The 20,873-nt window shown below is 54.7% G+C and overlaps 1 protein-coding gene and 1 long non-coding RNA gene across 2 annotated transcripts in view; one reads left to right on the forward strand and one right to left on the reverse strand.

Annotated features, from left to right (window-relative positions):
- Positions 1–8,835, reverse strand: part of LRP5 (LDL receptor related protein 5) — a 97,864-nt gene extending 89,029 nt beyond the window's left edge. The window contains 1 exon segment of the mRNA XM_039840636.1: positions 8,694–8,835. Within this exon segment, the coding sequence (XP_039696570.1) occupies positions 8,694–8,763 (70 nt within the window). The 5' untranslated portion in view covers positions 8,764–8,835.
- Positions 8,836–9,031: 196 nt separating this feature from the next.
- On the forward strand, positions 9,032–12,531 carry LOC120584734 (uncharacterized). The gene is made up of 2 exons (XR_005648121.1): positions 9,032–9,153; positions 9,576–12,531. It is a non-coding gene; the product is annotated as an uncharacterized LOC120584734 (long non-coding RNA).
- The last annotated feature ends 8,342 nt before the right edge of the window (positions 12,532–20,873 follow it).

A 20,873-nucleotide genomic window follows, 5' to 3' on the forward strand; every position in this document is an offset into this window, starting at 1 on the left:
CCAACCTAAGAGCTGTAGCAGAGAGCCAGGCAAGGCCCGAGGGCTTCAGCAGCCACAGCAGGGGTGACAAGCATCTCGAAGGAGGGGGCAGTGGCAGGGGAGGCCCACAGCAGCCAGATCGGGAGCTGGCACTGCCCGCTGGCCCACAATACAGCAGCACGGCCCCCCCAGAGTCAGCTGGGTGCTGAGCAAACTCACGCAGAGACTCGGGCAGTGAGACGCGGCTGGAACAAGCACCAGACATTCAAGGGCGTGACCTTGAACGGGCAACGCTCTCTTAGGGCTTAAATTCCTGACAACTCATTCAAAATTTCTCTCAGCCACCTACTCTGTAGTCGTAACTCAAAAACACCAAAAACATTTATCAGTATAAAAATTTGTTGTGTCATTATTTCTACTTTTTGCACGACTGAAAACATCTATACAAAGTTTTCTGAAAAATGATAAAACGACAAGTGAAGGACACAGGTGCCAAACCCTGTCATGACACCACAGAGGGTCTGGGCTGCGGAAGGTGGGTAGGTATTAAATGGACACGGGACTTCACGGTCAAGTGCGTCTGGGATGCACTGGGTTTCTCCATAAGGGCAGCTGGATTTGTAGCAGACCTTCTCAGAGTCCACACCTCAGAAATATAGGTTCTTACTGTGGAGGGGGGTCCCGCACTTGGCCCCAGAAGCTTTTTGTCATCTAGCAGGACAGGTGTTCTACAATCTGGGGGACACACCAGGTTGGGTTTTGGGATGGGGACAGGAGCTCATGACATGCTAGATTTGGGGGCCGGAAGTAGTAGGGTGGTAAGATAGGCAGATGAAGCCTCAGGAAGCCTCGAGACAGCCACAGAGCGTCTACCACACGACAGACACCACGCCGGGGTAGAAGGACCGAGACATCGACAGGCCCTGACCTCAAGGCCCTCTCAAGTTGGGTGGCCCATGGAAGGTTCTGGACTCCAAGGAGATAGGTCTGGCTGGAGAAGCACTCACTTTGGGGAGCGGAGGAGCTAGGTAAAGCCAGCCCAGGGCAGCACAGTATGCTGGGAAAAATGTTCCAACTTTGGACGCTGAGAAACTGGTGTCGTTTTCTGGGAAACTAGTTTTAGAAAAATTAACCTGGCCAGGGTGTAAGATAAATAGTCAGGGGGAAGGTTCTAGAAAGCAAGGAGACCAAGCCAGAGCCGATACAGTTCTGCACGGTGAGGACTGGGGCCTGCAGGTGAGGTTCCCAGCCCGGGGGTCCGGTGGGGGAGGAAATGAGCAACACAGGAAGGAACCGAGATGGGGGTCTGCATCCGGGCCGCAGAGGAAGAACAGGCGTCAGAGTCGGCTCCGTGCTTCCAGCCTGAGCAAGGAGGAATCCGGGGAGGCCAGGACGGAGACCCCGCACCCCGATGCCCCCCACTCGGTCTCCTTTGGGAAACCGAGCTCGCACTGGGAGAAATCTGGAGGCACAGCCTTCCCCTCACGAAAGCACGTCTTGCTCCGAAACCACTTTGCAGTGAGGACATCACTTCTGCTCCATCGCCGAGCCCGCCTGCTCGGTCCAGAAGAGGCTGGAAGGCGCCCAGCCACCGGCTGACGTGTTCTGGCCGGGCCACGTGCTCCGGCGGCTTTTAATGCCCCATTGAGCAATTTCCTGAGAGTTTTGCTAGGCAGGTACCGCCTCCCCATCTGGGCTAATGGAGGGGTGCGGCCCGGGGAAGAAATTAAAGTTGCTCACATTTTGTGTTGGAACGAATCGAGGGAGGGGAGCGATCATTTCCGCGGTAATTACATTTGCCTTTGGGTACTGCTGGAACGAGGTGCGTTAGCCACTGCTTCCTGAGCAGATGCCAGTGTGAGCGAGGCAGCAGCAGCATCTCAGGCACCTCGGCACAAACGTCACCTCTGAGGCACTCCGGGTGCCGACAGACACCCAAACTGGGCAGACCCGTTCCATCACGGCCGCAGATGAATTACGTCCACAGCCAGACACCAACCAGCTTGCACATCGGAGGCCACCGCTCAAGTCCAGCCCTTAGACACCTGTTGAATGGCACCATTTACTGTCCCCAGAATTAAGAGATCAAAGGATGGCACCGGAGAGGCCGACTCTGAAGTTTATCGCAGAAGAGTAAATGTACGAAAAGAGTCAACACAACAATTTTTTTGAAAAGAACAATGAAGGGGAGATTGCACGATCGATCTCAAAATACACTATGATGCTACAGAGATTAAAATGACAGCCTGCTGGTACAGACAGACACCCGCAGGTCAGTGGAGGACAGAAGGTTCCAGAATAAACAGCCAACATCTGTGGACACTGCATATTCAAAAGTGGCATTTTAAATGAATGGGGATAGGACGGGCCATTCTGTCAAGGTGTTGGGACCACTCCCTGTCCACTTACTGGGGGCGAGGAGGAGGGAAAGTTTAGATCCCTATCTCATACCACATCCTCCTCAAAAATCAGATAGAAGAATGTCTGAAGATAAAACACAAAACAGCAACAGTCCTAGAAGAAAATAAAAGATGTATTTATAATCTGGGAGTAGAGAAACAAGGCACAGAACCCAGAAGCCATAAAGGGAAAAGACTAAGAGTTCTGAGTACAACGAACTTTTTAATGTCTTTGTTATAAACCACCAGAAATAAGACTGAAGGACTAACTACAGACCAGAAGAAAAATCTGCAGGGAAAAAAACATAACCAAGAATTAATGTCCACTCCAAATAAAGAGCTCCTATAAATCAATAAGATGAACAACTTGATAGAAAAATGGGCTAAGGATGAGCATAGGCGATGTGCAGAAAAATAAATACGAATAGCCAATAGGCCAGTAATGAGGAAAGTCCAAAACGAAACGTGTTATAATTTTTAACCAAATTGATTTTTAAAAAATAGAATCCGGTAATTGCCAGGATTGGAGAGGATACGGGAAAATGCACAGTCTCGCGTATGCCTGGTAGGGTATAAATTGGGTATAAATTCCTCCAAAAGGACTTTTAGAGGAATTTTTACAAACATGCATAGATAAATGTGAGCAGTGCTGTCCACTGCCTTGCAATGCCAACAGAGCCTGGAAAAAACTTAAATGCTACTCAACTGGGTAAAACCCAAACTATAAAATAACACTTGGCTTTTTAAAAGAATGAAGATCTAAAACTAAAGATGTAGAAGGTGTTTACGATACATTAGCAAGTGAAAAAGACATGCTATAGAATGGCAGTGACTGGATTTATGTAAAGAATAGGAGTATGTGTTCAAAATAAAGTGACACATTAAAATATGTATTAAAGGTCTAGTCATCTCTGAGGAGAGAAAACAGGCAATAAACGAGGACACTCGTCACCGAAAAAGCTACCACGGTAAATGTCTAAGCCGTTGCTACACATTCGTGGATGTCTTGTATTTAAAAATATATACATATTTGTGGAAGAAAGTGGGCAACAAGCACGTGTAAAGATGCTCCATGTCATTAGCCGCTAAGAAAACGCCACTCAAAACCACAACGCACCTACCAGGATGGCTAGGACCCAAACAGAGGGGATACGTGTTGGCCAGGAGGTGGAGAGACAGAAACTCTCGTGCGTCGCTGGCGGGAATGGAACATGGAGCAGCTGCTGTGGAAGACAGTTTGCTGGTTCCTCAAAACAGTAAACACAGAACGGCCCTATGATCCAGACATGTCAAAAGTACGAGCAGGGACTCAGATGGGTATTTGCACACCCGTGCTCCCAGCAGCAATGGTCAGTCACGACAGCCAAAGTGGGATGAGCCCACGTGTCCATCAGCAGGTGAATGGATGAACGAAGTGTGCTCCATCCTCATGACGGAACATCACCCAGACGTGAAAAGGAGAGGCGTGTCCACGCACGCTACGGCTTGGATGAACCTACCGTGTCGCGCTAAGAGAAGTGAGGCAGACACGACAGGGCGCGCACAGAGGACGAGCCTGCTGGGGCTCGAGACGGGGCAAAGCTGCTGTGGGCAAGGGTATGCCCTGGTCGGCATGACCCACAGGGGAAGGGCTGGCAGCCAGGTCTGCTCCCGGCCAGGACTCCGGCCTGGCGGGGGCTGCCGTCCACCCCTCGGGGGGCAAATGAGATCCAGATACGGAGCCCCAACATTTTCCACCACCTCTAGGCCTCCGACAGGGCAAGGGTGTTAGGACGTGGACCCTCGGCATTTTTCAAAGGAAAATGGGCCACCTAGGGCAGGGCGCCTCCCGTCCTTCCCACGACCGCCTGTCTGGAGAACAGACTCCGGTCCCTCCTGACGCCGGTTCCCTGAACCCAACCAGCGGCCTGCAAGGCAGATGCCAAGGTCCCCAATTTGCGGGTGACGAAACAGGCCAAGAGCTAGCAAACTGCTTTCCAGAGCTGAAGGGAAAGCGAGGACCAGCCTGGGACCGCGGGCGGGACCCTGGGCCAGCTCTTTGTGTGACCGCAGCTGCCTCCGCATGTCAGCACTTGGATCCGTGCTGTCCCCAGGACGGCCCCGCGGCGGGCCTGCCGGCCTGTCTCCAGCAGAAGCGACACCACTTTCTGAGCAAATGTGTCGACAGGCCCCCGAATAAGGGGCTTGACGCAGCCCTCGCTCCCATCAGAGCCGCCCTATTTTGAGAACAGGGTAAGTGATCTCATGAGCCACAAATGTCCCGTTTCTCTCCGGGCTTCTGTCACACTGAACGTGGCACTGAGTCCCCCTGCCAGCAACCCTGCTCCCCGGGGGCCAGCACCAGCCCTTAGCTCGGCCTCTCAGCTCCCTGCACCATTAGTTCTCGCATCTCTGAGCCACGGCAGGGGACCTACGGACTAATCCGCCCACGTCCTCCTCTCTGTCCAGCCTACAACAGCTTCTGCTGTCCTAACCCCACTGGGACTTCACAGCCCCCAGCCTGTGCCCACTGCGAGAAGTAGCCCACCAAGATCAATCCATCAACGGATCGAGTGGACTAGCAAGCATGCTGTACCCACAACGGTGGAACGGCGCTCCGCAGTAAAGAACGGGGGGCTGCCGCATACTACGATGTGGATGTGCCTCGAAATCGTGACAATAAATAATTGAGGAGGCTGGGGTGGCGGGGATGCCATAGAGCGTATGATTTCATGTAGAAGAAACGTCTACATTTTTTTTTTTTTTAATAAAATTCAAAGAGAGAGCAAGCAGGAAATGGAATTTTACACATTTTGATTTCAGGAACCAAAACTCTCCTTCAATGTGACGTGGAGACACAATCTGAAAAGGCAGAATATAGGACTCAAGACGACAAAGGTCAAGGGAAACACACACAGGCGTTTTGTAATCTATTGTTCATTTGTTGCACATGGTACAATTGACGCACAAATCTTTTTCTACATCTCTAATTGTGCCTGACGTATGGGCAGTAGATACCATTTCTATAGCTGTCCACTATTTAGTGGACATGGAGGTTTTTTACTTTGGGGCGATGGGAATGCTTTGTACCTTGATGGAAATGATGGTTGTACCACATTGCGAATGTACTAAATGCCACAGAATTGGACACTCTAAAATGGTTAATTTTATATTCTGTGTATTTCACCTTGATTTTTTTTAAACAAAAAAAAAAAGTTAATTTAACACTTTGCATGTAGGATAGACCTGACTCCAGCCTGCACTTCCTGGCCCCTGTCGCCTTCTGGCTCATGTCCAGATTCCGCAGTGTGATCTGGCCTCTTTCAATGGAGACCGCCTGGTCCTTGAGGACAGGGCTCTGGGACTGTGAAGGGGACCCCCTGGGCCCCACTTCTCTCCTAGCTGGACAGTCAGCCTCCTTCTCTACACGGCACGCCTGGCAGCAAAGGCTGGGCCTCCCCTGCTGTTCTATGCCCAGCACTTTGCACAGGCGCCGGAGTACCGTCAACCGCGATGAGAGCTAATCCAGAGCCAGGCTCACGTTACTCGTGAATTCGTAGTAGGATGTATTATTATTCCCATTTTACAGAGGAGAAAACTGAGGCAAAAAGGGGAATCAGCTGCTCAAACCCGCCCCGCCCCCCAACCAGAGTACCCAGCAAGGCTCGGATGAGACCTCCAGCCACTCAGGCTCTGTCCACACTGTTATGCACCCCAGGGCACCCCACTCAGTGTCGCAGTGATAAACCAGGCAGATAGCGGACTAGATATCCAAGGTCACACGCAGAGGAAAATCCCAGACTGTGTCATAACAGCTTGTAGGCCTCCCAGACCAGAAAGATCAAGGACCCCGGGACACAACAGGGACTGCAGCTCTGCCACCATAGGTCCCTCACTGGGGACCAGGATGGGACCCAGGGCTTCACATGCGCTATTTAATGCTCCCGACCATGCAGGCTGGCCTGACCCGAAACCCTCGCTCGGCCCTGGCCGGCCCCCACCACGGGCGGGCGGGCAGGCAGCCACGCTGAGTCCTCGCCTGACTGCTCCCCCCAAGACCAGAGCACAAATTCTGCTGAATGCCTGAGCCGGGACACGGTGTGGCTGAAATTAGATGGGTTCCAAATACGACAGGATCGCCACAGCAAACGCCGGATCGTTCGGGTCGAGTGGGGTCATTCCAGGACCCGAACGGCAGGGTTCTGAGCACGTGGGCCTGGCTCTGAAAAGCAGAGGGTCCTTTTGGGGGGACTCTCTCAGTGGACTCAAGACGGCATTTCCTAAACTCAGCGGCCACGCGCTGGGCCCACCCAGTGGGCCAGGGGTGAGCATCCGCAGTAACCATCCTGGGAGGTGGGGGGCGGTGGGGGGGGCCAGTCCCAGACAGGCTGGGCCTGGAGCAAGTGCTGTGGGGCCAGTGGGGAGCAGCCCGGGCCATCTCCAGCACCGGGGCCACTAGAACAAAGGCACTTCCGTGGGCTCGCAGCTTCAAATTGCAACAGGAAGCAATCAGGAAAAATAATTAGCTACCAACTTACTGGCTGCACTCCGGACTGGGGCATAATTTGAACGCAGAAATCGGGGACGTGCCACCCTATCAAGGGCAGTCCCTGTGGTTGTGCAGAGATCCCGCCTTGTCCGTCCATTTTGGGCCTGTGTCACCACATGAGCCGGTGCTCTACCGGCCTCGTGCTGACAGGCTTCCTAACGTTAAACGCGTCAGCACTCGACCTGCTGCACACACAGCTGAGCGCCACAGATGCGGTGCATCCTAGAGTTCCAACCCACACGACAGGCGTTCGGCTCTGGCAACGTCGCCCCCTGAAACGTCCAGGAAATCCCACACCGCGACGAAGTGCAGAGCGACAGAGCCAGCTGAGGAACCCCACCTTTAAAACAAACATCTTCCCCCCACTCCCCACCCCAAAAAAACCCTTTGCCTCCGGGATCCAGGCATTTCCGGAAAGAAAAGGAGCAGCGTCGGCCTGAACTACCCAGATACTGTCGTCACCTTGTTTTGCTAGTATCAGACATGGCCAAGAAATGTAAACATGCGCCTGAGAGGGATAAATTTGGGGTGAAACCGCCAGCAGCCTCCCGGCTTTGGCTGGGAGGCAGGGGGACTTGAGGAAACCATCCCCTCTCCGCCCCCCAAACCTCAATGGAGGGGCGGCAGCTCTGGGAATGTGACCACAGAGCCAGGCCAGGGCACCTCCCTGCAATGTCCACACTAGAAATACTCACGGAGACAGCTGTTTGCCTTAAGAGGCCCAGACGGAGAAACTCGAGGTCCCCCGCGCCCCTCCCCCTCCCCCCAAAAAACAGGCCACCGGCAGAACAGCAGCCCGGAGTGCTTCGCACTCGCCGGCCGCTGTCTCCTTGGCCAGCCACACTCCAGAAAAACAACACTCACGTCGGAGGATAATGATTTAGGTAGCGAGAGACTTGCTTCAAAAACCACATGGCAATCTCCAAATTAAAAGAACATGTGTAGCGATTCACAGGCGCTTAGGTTTCCTGAGCTCTCCCGACCTCAACTCCACCCCTTGGGACACACCAAAAGTTGGAGAGAAAGGTCCTCAGCCTTCCCTCTCCCCAAGGGGGTGCACAGCTGGGGCACCGCAGGCTGCCCCGCCGCGCCGCGCTGCGCGGCCACGTCCCCCGCGGCGGCCCCATGCCGTCGGCCCGTTAGGCGGACACTGGCCGAGTGTCGCTGTTTGGGGCCCCGGCCCCCAGACGGGGCCATCCGGGCACCTGGCAGGTGTCAGTCCGTTTGGAAACCGCCTGCGACGCAAATGAAAAGCCAGCGCAAAAGGCCAGGCCGCCCGGCGCCGGGTCTCTGAACTTTCTCGGCAACTTAAATCCGTTCTCGGAGCTCGCAGGCCGGCCGCGCGGCCATCGGAAACAGGCTCGCCCAAGAGCTCCCGACGCAGGACCGCCAGGCCCGTCCCCGGGCCGAGAGTCCCCGCTCGGTGCCTGCCCAGGGTCCCCGCGCGGCCTCGCCCGCCGGCTTCACGCGGGCGCACTTCCGAGCGCGCCCCGGGGCCCGGGCAGGTGAGGACCCGCCCGCGCCGCACCTGGCGGGGTCGGCGCCGCCCGCGCGCCCTGCTCGCCGCCCCGGGACGTTCCGGACGGGGCCCCGGCGTCCCCGGGAGGGGCCCGGGCGGGCGAGACAAAGGGCCCGCGCGCGGCCCCCAGGCGGCGGGGACCCGCGGCGCGCGCCCCAACTCGCCCCCCAACTTGCAAAGTCTCTCCCCCGCGCCGCGCGCTTGGCCGCGGGCCGCCCGAGTGGCCCGGGCGCCCGGGCCATTGTCCCTGCGGCCCGCGCCCACCTACCCGCGGCGGGGGCCAGGCTGCAGCACAGCGCGAGCAGCAGCAGCGGCGGCCGGGCCGGCGCCGCCTCCATGTCGTCCGCGGCCGGCTGGGCCCGCGCCGCGCTCACTCCGGCTCCATGGCGCGGCGCGGCGGCTCCTCGCGCGGCTCCGGCGCCTGCCGCCTCCCCCTCGGGCGCCGCGGGCCAGGACGACGGGGGAGGAGGGAGGAGGCGCGGGAGCGGAAGCCGCGCGGCGTCTCCGCCCCCCGCCGCCGCCGCCGCCGCCGCCCGCCCGCGCCCCCCGCGCGCGCCGCGCCCTCCCGCGGGCGCCCCCGGGAGCCGGCCCGCGGCGCGCGGTCCCCGCGACCCTCCGCGCGCCCCCCGCCTCTCCTGGGGCTGGCCGCCCGTGCTCCTCGGGGCGCGGGCTCGGGCTCCGCGCGTCCACCCCGCGGGGCTCGGGGACCGGTCAGGTCCCGGAAGCAGGTGTGTCACCTGGAGGGCCGCAAGGCCTTGGCCTTTGCCGATGGGGAAACTGAGGCACGGGGGACGGGCAGTGAGGAGAAGAGTTCCCGCGGGCACGCGGTGAGGCAGTTTGGGGGCTGGACGCCAGGGGCCGCGAGACACGTCTGTGCACTTTCCCGCGACCGCAGCCACCGCGGCAGGGCGGGTCGCGCGGCTCCGCGACACCTGTTCGCACTGGTGAGGGCGCCCGGGAGGGCAGAGGGCAACCGCGAGCCGGTGCTGGGCGGGGACCTAAGCAGGTGATGGAGAGGGAGGCAGGAGCTGCGAGGGCTGGCACGGGGGTGGGGTCGAGGTTTTATTTTTAAACGGAATGTACGCCGTCGGCATTCGTTATGGCACAGAAACTGAGCGAAGACACGCCGGTCTTCCAAATGTGCTTCCAGGCGGGCTGAGCGAGAACGCCCCTCCAGGACGGCAGACCTCACCTGTGACTTCCGACGAGCAGGCACTGAGCTCCCCATCTTCCCTTCTGAGCCACCTGCGCATCGAGCTTCGCCTGAACCCTCAGGGCACAAGAGGGGACGGGGCACAGCACCAGCTGTGGAACCCCTGGGCGCCTACTCTGCTGCTGCGTCCTAGAACCAGGCGTGCCCTTGGGCGGGTCTAAATATATCCTTCCCCGTGAGCTTTCCGCCTTTATAAAATAGGGAGGGCAGTGCCTACCTTGCAGGTGCGACAGAACTAACGGTAACACACCAACAGCTGGGTATTGGGGACATGGACATTCTTCACGCGTTTGTGACAACCTTACAAAGCTGGTGGTCAGGCAGAATGTCCCTGTCCTATGGAGTTTATATTCTAGGGAGGGAGACAGGCAAAAACAAGAAGACAGATCAAAAACCAAAACCAAAACACTGTCGACAGATGTCAGGAATGCTGCGAAAAAATGAAGAATGTTGGGATTCTGAGGAAATTCTGGCTTAGGGGTGGGGATGTGGGACTAAGGCGCAGACGTGGACAACCGGGACAGCAGCAGAAGCTGGCATGGACCAGGAGGATCAGACCTGGATAGGGAGTCAGGATTTATCCCACGAGCAATGGGGAGCCATTGTCGGAGTTTAAGCAGCAAAATCCCTGGCTTCTGACGCCCTGTGCCGGCTCCCAGAAGCACATCCTGTTCGCTCTGCTTTCAAAATGGATGCAGACTCCCAGCTCTTCTCAAACCTCCGTTGTCACCACCCTGGTGGAGGGCCCCTCTCACCCCCTTGGGGCTCCTGCTTTCCGCCTTGACCCCTTTAGCCTAATCTCACATCAGCCAGAGTGAGCCCATTAAAACAAGTCAGACTCCATCCCCGCCCTCTGCTCAAGAACCTTCTCTGGCTCCCATATTAGTCAGAATAGAAACCAAAGGCCTCATGGCACCGGACCCTGATCTGGCTGCATCATTCCCTTTACCTCTCCGACCTCCTTCTGCACCCTCCTTCCTCTCCCTCGCCCTGCTCCAAACACTGACCTCCTCGCTGGTCGGTCGGCAGACACGCCAGGCACAGCCCTGCCTCAGGGCCTTTGCACCTGCTGATCTCTGCTAGAACTCTTTTACCCCAGTTATCTACGTAGTTCACTTCCTTACATCTGCAGGTCCTTAGCCAGGCCTTCCCTGATGCCCCTCCAACAGCCACCCTCGCCACCTCCTGCCCCCATCTCTGTTTTACTTTTCTCTTTGTACTGACCACCATCTGACAGTGTCCACTTACCTTTCTTCCCTCCACTAGAGTAGAAGCTCCACGAGAACAGAGCCTTTCATTTATCTTGGTCCCTACGTATCCCCTGAACCTAGACCAGGGCCCGGCACATAGTAAGTGCTTAATAAGTGTTTATTGAATGAATGAATGAATGAAGCGAAAAGATCTGATTTGCATTTATAAAAGGAGCACTCTGGCTGCTGAGTGGCAATGAGACTATCAGGAGAGAAGAGGAGATGGGGGACCGGTCGGCAGGTGGGTACCATGGCAGCCAGGAGAGGTGACGCTTGGACTGGCAAAGGGTGTGGAACTTAGGAACAGTGAGAAGGGGCGGATTCAGGATGCTTTAGGAAGAGCAGATGGGACTCACTGAGGCTGTGGGGATGACGGGAATTGGGCCCAGAGTGGCTCACCCTAGGGACTCTGCTAGGTCAAAGTTCAAGTCACGAGTCTAAATCTGAGAAGGGATACTGAGGAGCCGAAGACCCTCTCCACTCCGTCGAGTAGATGATAACAAGTAAAATGAACCAAGAAGATATCAAAAGACTTTGGAATTCTTCATTCTCAAAGAGAAAGACGGCAAGCTTGACTCTCGGAATGGGAGAATTCAATAAATAGAGAAAAAGCCATTTAAGTCAGGGGATGGTGGAGACTGGCGGCAGCTCCTATGGTGCCCTGGGGTTTCCTGTGCCGACTCTTGGGATGTTAGTTGTGGCGGGACCACCGGAGACCCCCCGAGAGGGAAGGGTCTGTGTCCCAGGTCTCCAGGCATCAGAGCGAGATCCCAGTTTGTCTGACTCTGATCCGAACTATGAGAAAAGTCATTTGCAAAGAACAAATGAGAACTAACTGCTATCTTATTCTGCAGAATTTCAACATCACGAGGGCGGTAATTTTTAGACTCGTCCCTAACATAAGAAGCAACTGGAGAACGTGCTAAGCTTCCGCTTCCCCAGAAGGCTGCCTGTCACAGCTCATCAAGCCACCAAACTTTCCTTAGGCCTCGCATTTGAAAGTGTCCACTCTCAGTTCATACCTCAGATGCAAGTTCCATCTCCATGAAGTAACGAGGCCTCGGCACCTGTCGTATCTAATAGTTTCTGGGGACAAGGGCTCGATTGGGGTCCATTTAGGGCCTATCGGAGGATGCCATCTCAGCCCCGTGACACTTGGGGAAAGTGCCTTTTTGGTTTCCCTCCCAGGCTGGAACATGCTGACTCCGAAGAGTTATTCTGGGCACGAGCGCCCTCCCGCCAGCAGGCCTGGCCGCTGTGGAAAGAGGTGTGCCTTAGCTCCCAGCATTCCCGGCTCATTGAGCCACCAGCATCCTCCTGAGGGCAGCTCAGTGCAGGAGGGCCGAGGGAACGTCTGCTGACCGGCCTGACCCTCAGATCCCCTGCAACAGCACCATCTCCTAGCAGCCTTCGCCAGGAGCAGGCAAGGGAAGGCAGCCGTGCTGGCGGACAGCGCACAGCTTCGTGGAAAGCGGGCCATGGTTTCTATGGAGACAGCTGAGGTGTGAGGGATCCGACTGAACTTCCCCTCTGAGCCTCAGATTTCTCATTCACAAAATGGGAATGATGATATCTGTCCGACTTTTTATCTCTCAGTGCTGATGTAAACGTATAAGATCCATAAAAATGCTTTGTATTTTGAAGCCCTGCATTCATGTGAGCTGTGATTTACATGGGCCCACAACAGGGCACCAGGACGGGGGTGCCAGGCACCTCTGCCCCCGGGGTAGACAGCCCCCGACTTGCTCTTCTCCCTCTGAGAGTTTTCATCCGGCCCTTAGTTTCTGTAGCTTCAGCCCTCCTGCGTCCTGGGGGAGAATGCCCTGGATGGCCACGTGAGCGCCTGGGCCACCTAGCAGCTTAATTTTCAATGCGGATTAAGAAGCTGGCATTCAGGTTTGAGTTCCCTTTTTAAGCGTTTTAAAGACACCTGTAGTGGGTTGAATAGTGGCCCCAAAACAGATATATCCACATCTTAATCCCAGGAAGCCAAATGTCAATTTATGTGGACAAAGGATCTTTGCAGATACGACTAAGCTAAGGATCTTCAGATGAGATCATCACGGATTATCCTGGACAAGGATGGCCCCAAATGGAGAAAGGCAGAGAGAGATTTGAGACAGAAGACGAGGAGGCCATGCGAAGATGCAGGCAGAGACTGGAGGGATGAGGCCAGCAGCCCAGGAATACCCGGCACCCCCGGAAGCAGCAAGAGGCAGGAAGGAGCCATCCGTGGAAGGAGCCATCCAGAGGGAGCACAGCTCTGTGACACCTGGATTTCAGATTTCTGGTGTCCAAAACTGTGAGAGAGTAAATGTCTGCTGTTTTAAGCCCCCTCACCCCCCTACCCGCCGTTCGTGGCAGCTGCCCGGGGTCACTGTCCCCGGTCTTCGCAAACCCGCTGTGCGGGGGAGGGGACTGAGGTCCGAGAGGGAAGAACTTGGTCAGGGCATCGTCTCCGACTGCTCTCATGCTCTGGTGGCAAAGCTGCAACAGGGACCATGTGGCCTGCGAAGCCTGAAGTATTCACTGCCCGGCCCCTGAGCTAGGCTGTCGGGTGGCGAGGCCTGATCTAGAGGAAGTGAAGCAGGCTGAGAGGGTCGAGGGACGAGAAAGGCCTCACTAGAAGGCGACATTTGTGCAGAGACCTGGAGGAAGACAGGGAGGGGGCCTCGCAGCCAGCGGAGAAGGCCAGGGCGGCACAGTGAGGGGCTGGCGGGGCCAGAGCAGAGAGAGACGAGGTGGGGGACAGGCAGGCTGGCTCTGAGGGCCGTGGAGGCCATCCCCTCTGAGTGACACTGGGGACCACAGGGAAGGCCAGGAGCAGAGGAAGCTACTCTCTGCTACTGTGTGAGAAATAGCTTGAGGGGGCAGGAGGGGAACAAGGAGGCCAGTCGAAGGGCCAGTACAGTGGTCCAAGTTCAAGATGGTGGTGACCAGGATAGCGGCAGTGGAGCTGGTGAGAAGCGGTTGGATTCTGGATCTCTCGGAGGCCAGAGGGGATGTGGACGGGAACGTCGAGGCTGAAAAAACGGGTCAAGGGTGATGTCACAGCGTTTGGTCCGGGCGCCAGTTGCTGAGGGCTAAGTGCTGGTGACTGAACAGGAAGAGCCCCTGGGCTGGAGTGCAGAGTCCGCCTTGAACTTGTCTCGCCGAGACCCCATTAGACCTCCTGGTGGAGGAGGAGAGTGGGCTGGGCTGGGCTTAGGGAAGAGGCCTGAGCCAGTCACAGACTCGTGGGACCCCCAACGTTGAAGGCCGTGATCTGAGGCCCTGCTATGGAGGGGAGCGAGGTCCCATCCCGGGAAGAGAGCTGGTGGAGGGGTAGGGCCAGGTGTGGGCCGCTGCCAGACGCGTGGGGTGGGGATGCAGACTTGTCCGCTGGACCTAGCAAGTGGCCCGTCGTCCGTGACCTTGGGGAGCTATTTGGAAACAGAGTGGCTCCCGTGTTCCTGGCTGTTGCTGAGGGCCAAGCTCGCCCACCGCGTGTACTTAGCTGAACACGCGGGGCTCTGCAGGGTCGAGGCAGAATGCACCTGCCCCCACCGCACGGATGGGAACCTGGGCAGCGGCCACACCTCTGCAGCCAGTCTCAGGGGCAATGAAGCCGGGGTCCACTTCCAGTCCCTAGCACAGTCTCATCTCAGGGCCGTGGTGCCAGTTCCGGTCTAATGATTGAAACTAAAGTTTATTCGAAGTCACCACTTCTCCCCTCGTCCAGCTGTACTGGGCTGCTGGCAGGGACCCACAGCGGGCTTAGGGGTGGGGTGGGGGTGGCAGCTGGCTTCTGCTCTTCTCCTAATGGCTGGAGTTGGGAGGAGGGAGGGACACGGGGGACGGGAAAGAGTGGGGAGCACACTGGCTCCCCTGCAACTCGGCCCAGGGCCTTGTAGTTCTGGGGATTCCGAATGTCGATTCTTTCTCCCACGGGCTCCTGGTGGGCACCTTGGGTGTTTCTCAGACAGCAGCCGGTGTTTCTCAGACATACGCCTTTGCCTGCGCATCCAAGAAGCCCAGCCACCGCCCAGCTCTACCGCTGGCCAGGCAGCTACAGCAACGGCCTTGACCTTTAACTTCTCGGTCATGGCACAAGCACCAGATATACATGTTGTCACCCCATCCAAACCCCAGCTCCAGGTAACACATGTCCCCCTGGTTCCTCAAAGCCCCTTTTGTCGATCTTGAGATGGAAGGGAAGGTGGGTGGTGGGCTCGTTTGGGTCACCAACCATCCCAGTTTGCTGGAACTGAGGGGGTCCTCAGGATATGGGACTTTCAGGGCTAAAACTGGGGAAGTCCCAGGCAAAGGGGTGAGTTGGTCGCCGTAGGGCTGGTGGATCTAGTCTCCCCTCTGCAAAATGCTCACCCAAAGAACATGGGGACAAAAGTGGGCCCCATCCTGTGCCCACCACTTAAAAGTTAAAAATCGTTCAACACATCGCTGCCATTTAAAAAAAAAAAAAAGTGGATGATTTTCCTAGATAAAAAGAGATAAAAGAGGTATCCTGACAGATCTTTTTATAAAATGCTTTAAAAAAATAACTCTGATGGTGTTAAGAATTATGAGTATATTTTAGATGTGACAAAGCCATTCTGTTTACATAGGAGCGTGATCCTAGGCAGGCTTTTCTAAACCATTTAATGGAGAATCACCATGTTGTCTGCAATGTACTTTCAATATTTATATTTCTGGCAAATGTAACAAGATCTTAACAAGTTTTGAACTTAGGTAATAAAATTATGGGCGGTGACTGTAAAAAATAAAGTCATAAACCAGCCAAGGGCGGTGGAATCTCGGGGCGGGACAGACACACCTTCCTAACTCCAGGAAGGCGGTGCCACACGGAACTTTTTGGAGTCATCAGAGACCCGGCCCAGGACCTCCGTTTGATCTTGACCCCCGGGGGTCGGCGGGTGGGAGGGCCAACGCTCCCAAAGCGAGTGAGTTGGACCCTGGGCTCACTTGCCGGTCCCGGGCCGGTGGCCCTCGGTCCCGCGATGCTAGGCGCGCCTCCTGCCGGCGCCCCCTCCCGGGCCTGGATCACAGTCCCTCTCCGCTTCTAGATAAGTCTCTGACCAAAGGGCGCACGGCGCCTTTGATGTGCAGCTCCTGCAACCCTCACCAAGCTCCGCTGCGGACTTTGCACCCAGACTTTGTTTTCTCCTTGCGAAGAAGGGGCGAATCCCAGGTCTCCGCTGAGCAATCTGGGCTAGAGGCTGCAGGGCGGGGTCCCCTAAGTCTGTTTTCTAGGTTCTCCGGCAGCGCCCTCGAACCCCTGCGGCTCCTGCAGTCCCCCAGCGGGCGGAGTGGGTGACTTGACTGAGGTCCCTCAGCGCGCAAGGTGTGAAGCTGCAGACCCGGTTCTCTCTCCCCCGCACAAGCCCCGTGTCCTTCCGGGGAGCGAGAGAGGCGGGGGAGGCTCTGCAGAGCAGCGGGGGCTTCACGGTGCAGGGGTGCTCCCGGCTCGCGCCTGCAGGGGGCCGCGCGGCCACCAGGGGGCAGCAGCACCCAGCCCTGCCGGCCTCTTCCTCGCGCTCTGGCAAACAGCGCTTGTCAAAACCCGGAGGGCGTCTCGGAAGACAGACCTCGCCGGAGAAGCGACTGCACACACCTGATGCTGTCGAGATAAAAAGAAAGAACGTGGGCTCCCGGGTCTGTGCACACGATTCAAATGCCCACCGTGTCACCTTGGGCAAGTTGTTGAACCGCTCAGGACCTAATGGGCTTGGCTGTGTCAAGGATTAAGATAAGCAGGCAGTAAATATAAAATATTACTACCAGGGTGCGGAGGGCCCCAGGCTGGGTCACCAGCGGGGACCAGGGCTGAGTTTCCTGGCAGAGCCTGGAGGAGGCGTAGGGCCTCCTCAGGGCAGGGCCGCTCCGAGTCTCCCTGGTCTGCCCGTGATTTTCACACTCTGGGGCCTGCATATCTGCAGATCTGTGCTAGCCACAGAGCATCCTTGCCACCACCACAGGGAGACTGTCAGCTTCTCCATTTTGCGATAAGGATGCTGAGGCTCAGAGAGGCTGAACACATGCCCTGAGGCCACAGCCTGTGTCAGCCTCGGAGCTGGGGGGCTGGGATTTGCATTGGGGGCTCTGCCCTGCACATCCTGCACAGACCCACACAGACCACTGCCCTATTCACCTATGCAGGCAATTGCCAATTGCCTCAAAAACATGAACATAGCTTTCTTATTATTTCTGGCTTCATATATGCCCCCTACTTTCCTGCCAACTCTACCGGGATATTAACTCCCTCCAAAATCCCCTCAAACAAGGTAGAGGCTGCTGCTGAATGCTTTGACAGATGTCCCCCCCCTACCCGGCTCCCATCATGTTTGCAGGGTCCCCACTGCCAGCCTGTCTCACCCACCCCAGTGGATCAGAATGTTCAGCGTGGCCAAGCCATTGGTAGATGGAGGGGGGAAAGGTAGGGGATGCAGTCAGGATTCTCCCCCCTAGAGCAGGTGCAAGTGGCCTGGGGCAGCCCTGTGCTAGCATACCTTTGGTGTTTGCCAGGTTGTAAGTCGAAGAGGGAGGGGGCGGGAATAGGAGGCAGTGCTTATGGGTTTAGTTAGGTTCACTGGGATTTACTTTATATTCTGATTATAAAATTGATTCATGCTCATTGCAGAAACATTTGAAAGGATAAAGAAGAGAACAAAAGTCATATATAATCTCATGGCTGATATCTAACTACTGTTAGCATTTTTATGTATTTCCTTACAGTCTTTCTTTTCTAGGCATGTACGTGGAGATGACATTTTTAAAGTAAAATCATGGTCAGGAGTTTGTTTCTGGCACAATGACAGGCTCAATATCCAGAGAGCCCCTTGGTGCAGTACACATGAAAATGCTAGAAGCAAAGCTAAGCAGGGCCGGGCCTGGTTAGTACTTGGATGGGAGACCACCTAGGAAGACCAGGTGCTGTAGGCGTTAAAAATATATATATATTGGAAGCAACATTAATTTTTAAAAGTTTTTCATGCCCGGTAGAGTTGGCAGGAAAGTAGGGGGCATATTTGAAGGCAGAAATAATAAGAAAGCTATGTTCCTGTTTTTGAGGCAATCGGCAATTTGAGAACTGACTACGGCAGAAAAAAACGAACAAGGATGATATCGGGGGATTATTTTAAATGTTAGGTATGAATATGGACGTTGGGGCTATATTTTTAAAGAGTGCGTGTCATTTGTAGATGCATACTGAAGTATTTTCAGATGAAACAGTATAATGTTTGCAGTTTGCTTCAAAACCATATTGGATGGTGGGTGCGCTGCTAGACCAGCTGTGTGATGTTTGCTGGCGTTATTACACTATCTTTCATATATTTTAAATTCTCCATTAAGAAAAAATCAGAGAGGGCTGCAGCTGGCCTTGCTGGGGTGGGGAACCTCAGAGGCGGGTTCCCCTGGTGAGGCGGCACGTTAGAGAAAGGAGCAAAACTTAGGGCCTGGGTAACGAGGAAGGTCAGATCAGAACCCCAAAAAAGCCGGGAACCCCCTGAAAAGGGACAGTCCCAGTGAGTGAACAAAAAAAAAAAATCTGCCCCACTGAGGGCAGGGTGATGGGAGGGGGCCTTGGCTCTGAGTAGGGCAGAAAAAATTTAAAGGACGAAAAAGCCTCTCTGACGAGGTCGCCACACAGCACTGTGCTCCCAGGGGCTTGGAGCCAGAAGCGACATAGGACCCACAACGGTGTCATCTGAAGTGGTCCCAAGCAGCCCGGCAAAGCAAAGGCAAGTCTGGAAACAACGTCCTCGTTTGCCCCACTGATAAAGTCACACAGCTCAGAGCACGTGGACAATGAGCCACCATGAGCACGCGTCGGCAGAAAAAGCCACTGTGGGCCAGAGCCATAAAAACCGCAGACACTTGAATTGTGAGTGACAGACGATACAAAAATCTACTTTGAGCGTTTAAAGAAATCAGAGGATATCGAAAGTGCGATAAAGCAAAAAAAACCATCAGATTTTGCAGGCAAATTGGAGAGAAAGACTAAAAAGCAATTCCATGAATAAACATAATCAAAATTAGAAGCTGAATAGATAGGTCCAATGAGACGAGACATGTGAACATACAGGAGACCCACGGAACGAACTACCCAGAGTGAAGCACCGAGGGATGAGCAGACGAAAAGGGAATTATTAACTCACACATTCCTCGTGGGAATGGAAAAGGGTGCAGCCACTTGGGAAAGTCTGAAAGTTTCTCGAAAGGTTAAACACAGAGCTACCCCGTGACTCAGCAATCCCGCTCCCACGCATCTGCTCAAGAGAAACGAAGGCATAAATCCACACAAAAGCCTGCACGCGAATGTTCATAGCAGCTTTACTCATAATAGCTAAGAAGTGGAAACGACTCAAATGTCCATCAATGCGTGAATGGGTAAACAAAATGTGATATAACCACCCAATCGAACATTATTCATCCATAAGAGGGAATGGCATACCAACATACACTACCACGGGACTAATCTTGAAAATCTAGGCTATGTGAAAGAAATCAGGCCCCAAAGATCATAGTATGATGCCATTTACTGGCAATAGGCAAATTCATAGCATGGAAAGTTGAGATGAGAGTGACTGCTGTCAACAAATGGTCCTTGGCACCAATCCAATGCCAACAGGAATCCCAATTTGGGGTGCAGTGAAGGAAAAGACTTTATTCAGTGTAAACAGGTCAACTATGATTAGCACAGCTGTGAGAACAGCATAGCTGTGAGGTGGCCTTCACCAGCTGGACAGCTCAACTCAACTCAGCTCTGCTCTGATGAGAAGTCTTCAGCAGGTCACCCTCAGCTGGGGAAACACACACCTCAAACTGCTCTGGAAAGGAAAAAAACGTGCTCTCCAAGGTCTCGGGGAGTTGACTTATGTAGAAAGAAGTCTTTGCCTCTGGCCTCTGATTGGTCCGTCCTCATGCAAATAAGGACTTCAAATCCTCACAGTTTGATTGGCTCAAAAAGCACATTTCTGACTGATCAGAACGGAGCTGCTCTGATTGGTCAGCGAATATGCTAATGAGGCTGTAGCTGCACAGCTCCAACTGGATGGAGAAAATCTCAGTTCTATTGGTTAAAATACAATTCCAGGAACTCCTTTAGAAAGTTGGCTCAGTTGGCAGGAACACAGTGCGGACAGGCAGTTCAGTGCAGCAGGCGGGCATTTTATTGCAGGCTTCTCCCTGAAGTGTGGCTTGCGTGGAAGACCCCTTTTTAGCAATAGCTGCTGGGCTCTGTTTATAAATTTGAGCCCAGTTATATACTAGGAGCCCTTGTTAACAGGTACATTCATTTTGGGGAGTCAACACTGCTGGTGAGGACAGGGTTTCTTTTGGGGGCGATGAAATGTTCTAAGATTGTTTCGATGGTTGCGCAACTCTGTAAAATACTAAAAACGATTGCATTGTACACTTTAAATGGGTGGATTGGAAGGTAGTGAATGATACCTTAATGAAGACTTTCCGAAGGAGTTTAAAACGCACGCAAGGAAGAGAGAGAAGCTCTAACAAAGTCAATGTTACAGAAGGAAAAACCAGAGAGGGAGCAGAGGTGCAATATTCAACATTACTTGAAAGTTTCACAGAAGCGATGAAGTCACCGAGTCCTCAGGCTCAGAGAGCCCGATGAATCCCAGACAGGATTAAAAAAATAAAAAGTTCACACTGAGACACATGATAGGTGTTTCATGCAGGGTCCGCCCTCCAGAGTGCCAGCGAAGCCTTTCACCATGAGGGCGCACACTGGTGGCCCTCTGCAAGAAAGATGCATCCTCCTGGGGAGAAGAGCCCATCCCAGCCTCCTCTGTCCCTCCAGCACCTGCCAGCTCCTTAATCACGGATCAGGCAATGAAGAGTGGGTGTGGGGCCAAAAGGCAGTAAATTAATAACCGGCATAACAGTGAAACAGCAGAACACCAAAGAGAAAGCTTTCAAAACCAGCCAGAGAAAATGACAGAATGCCAACAAATTCCAGCTAGACTGA

This window comes from Pteropus medius, unplaced genomic scaffold (assembly GCF_902729225.1).
Source record: "Pteropus medius unplaced genomic scaffold, Ma_sr-lr_union100, whole genome shotgun sequence".
Classification (NCBI taxonomy): domain Eukaryota; kingdom Metazoa; phylum Chordata; class Mammalia; order Chiroptera; family Pteropodidae; genus Pteropus; species Pteropus medius.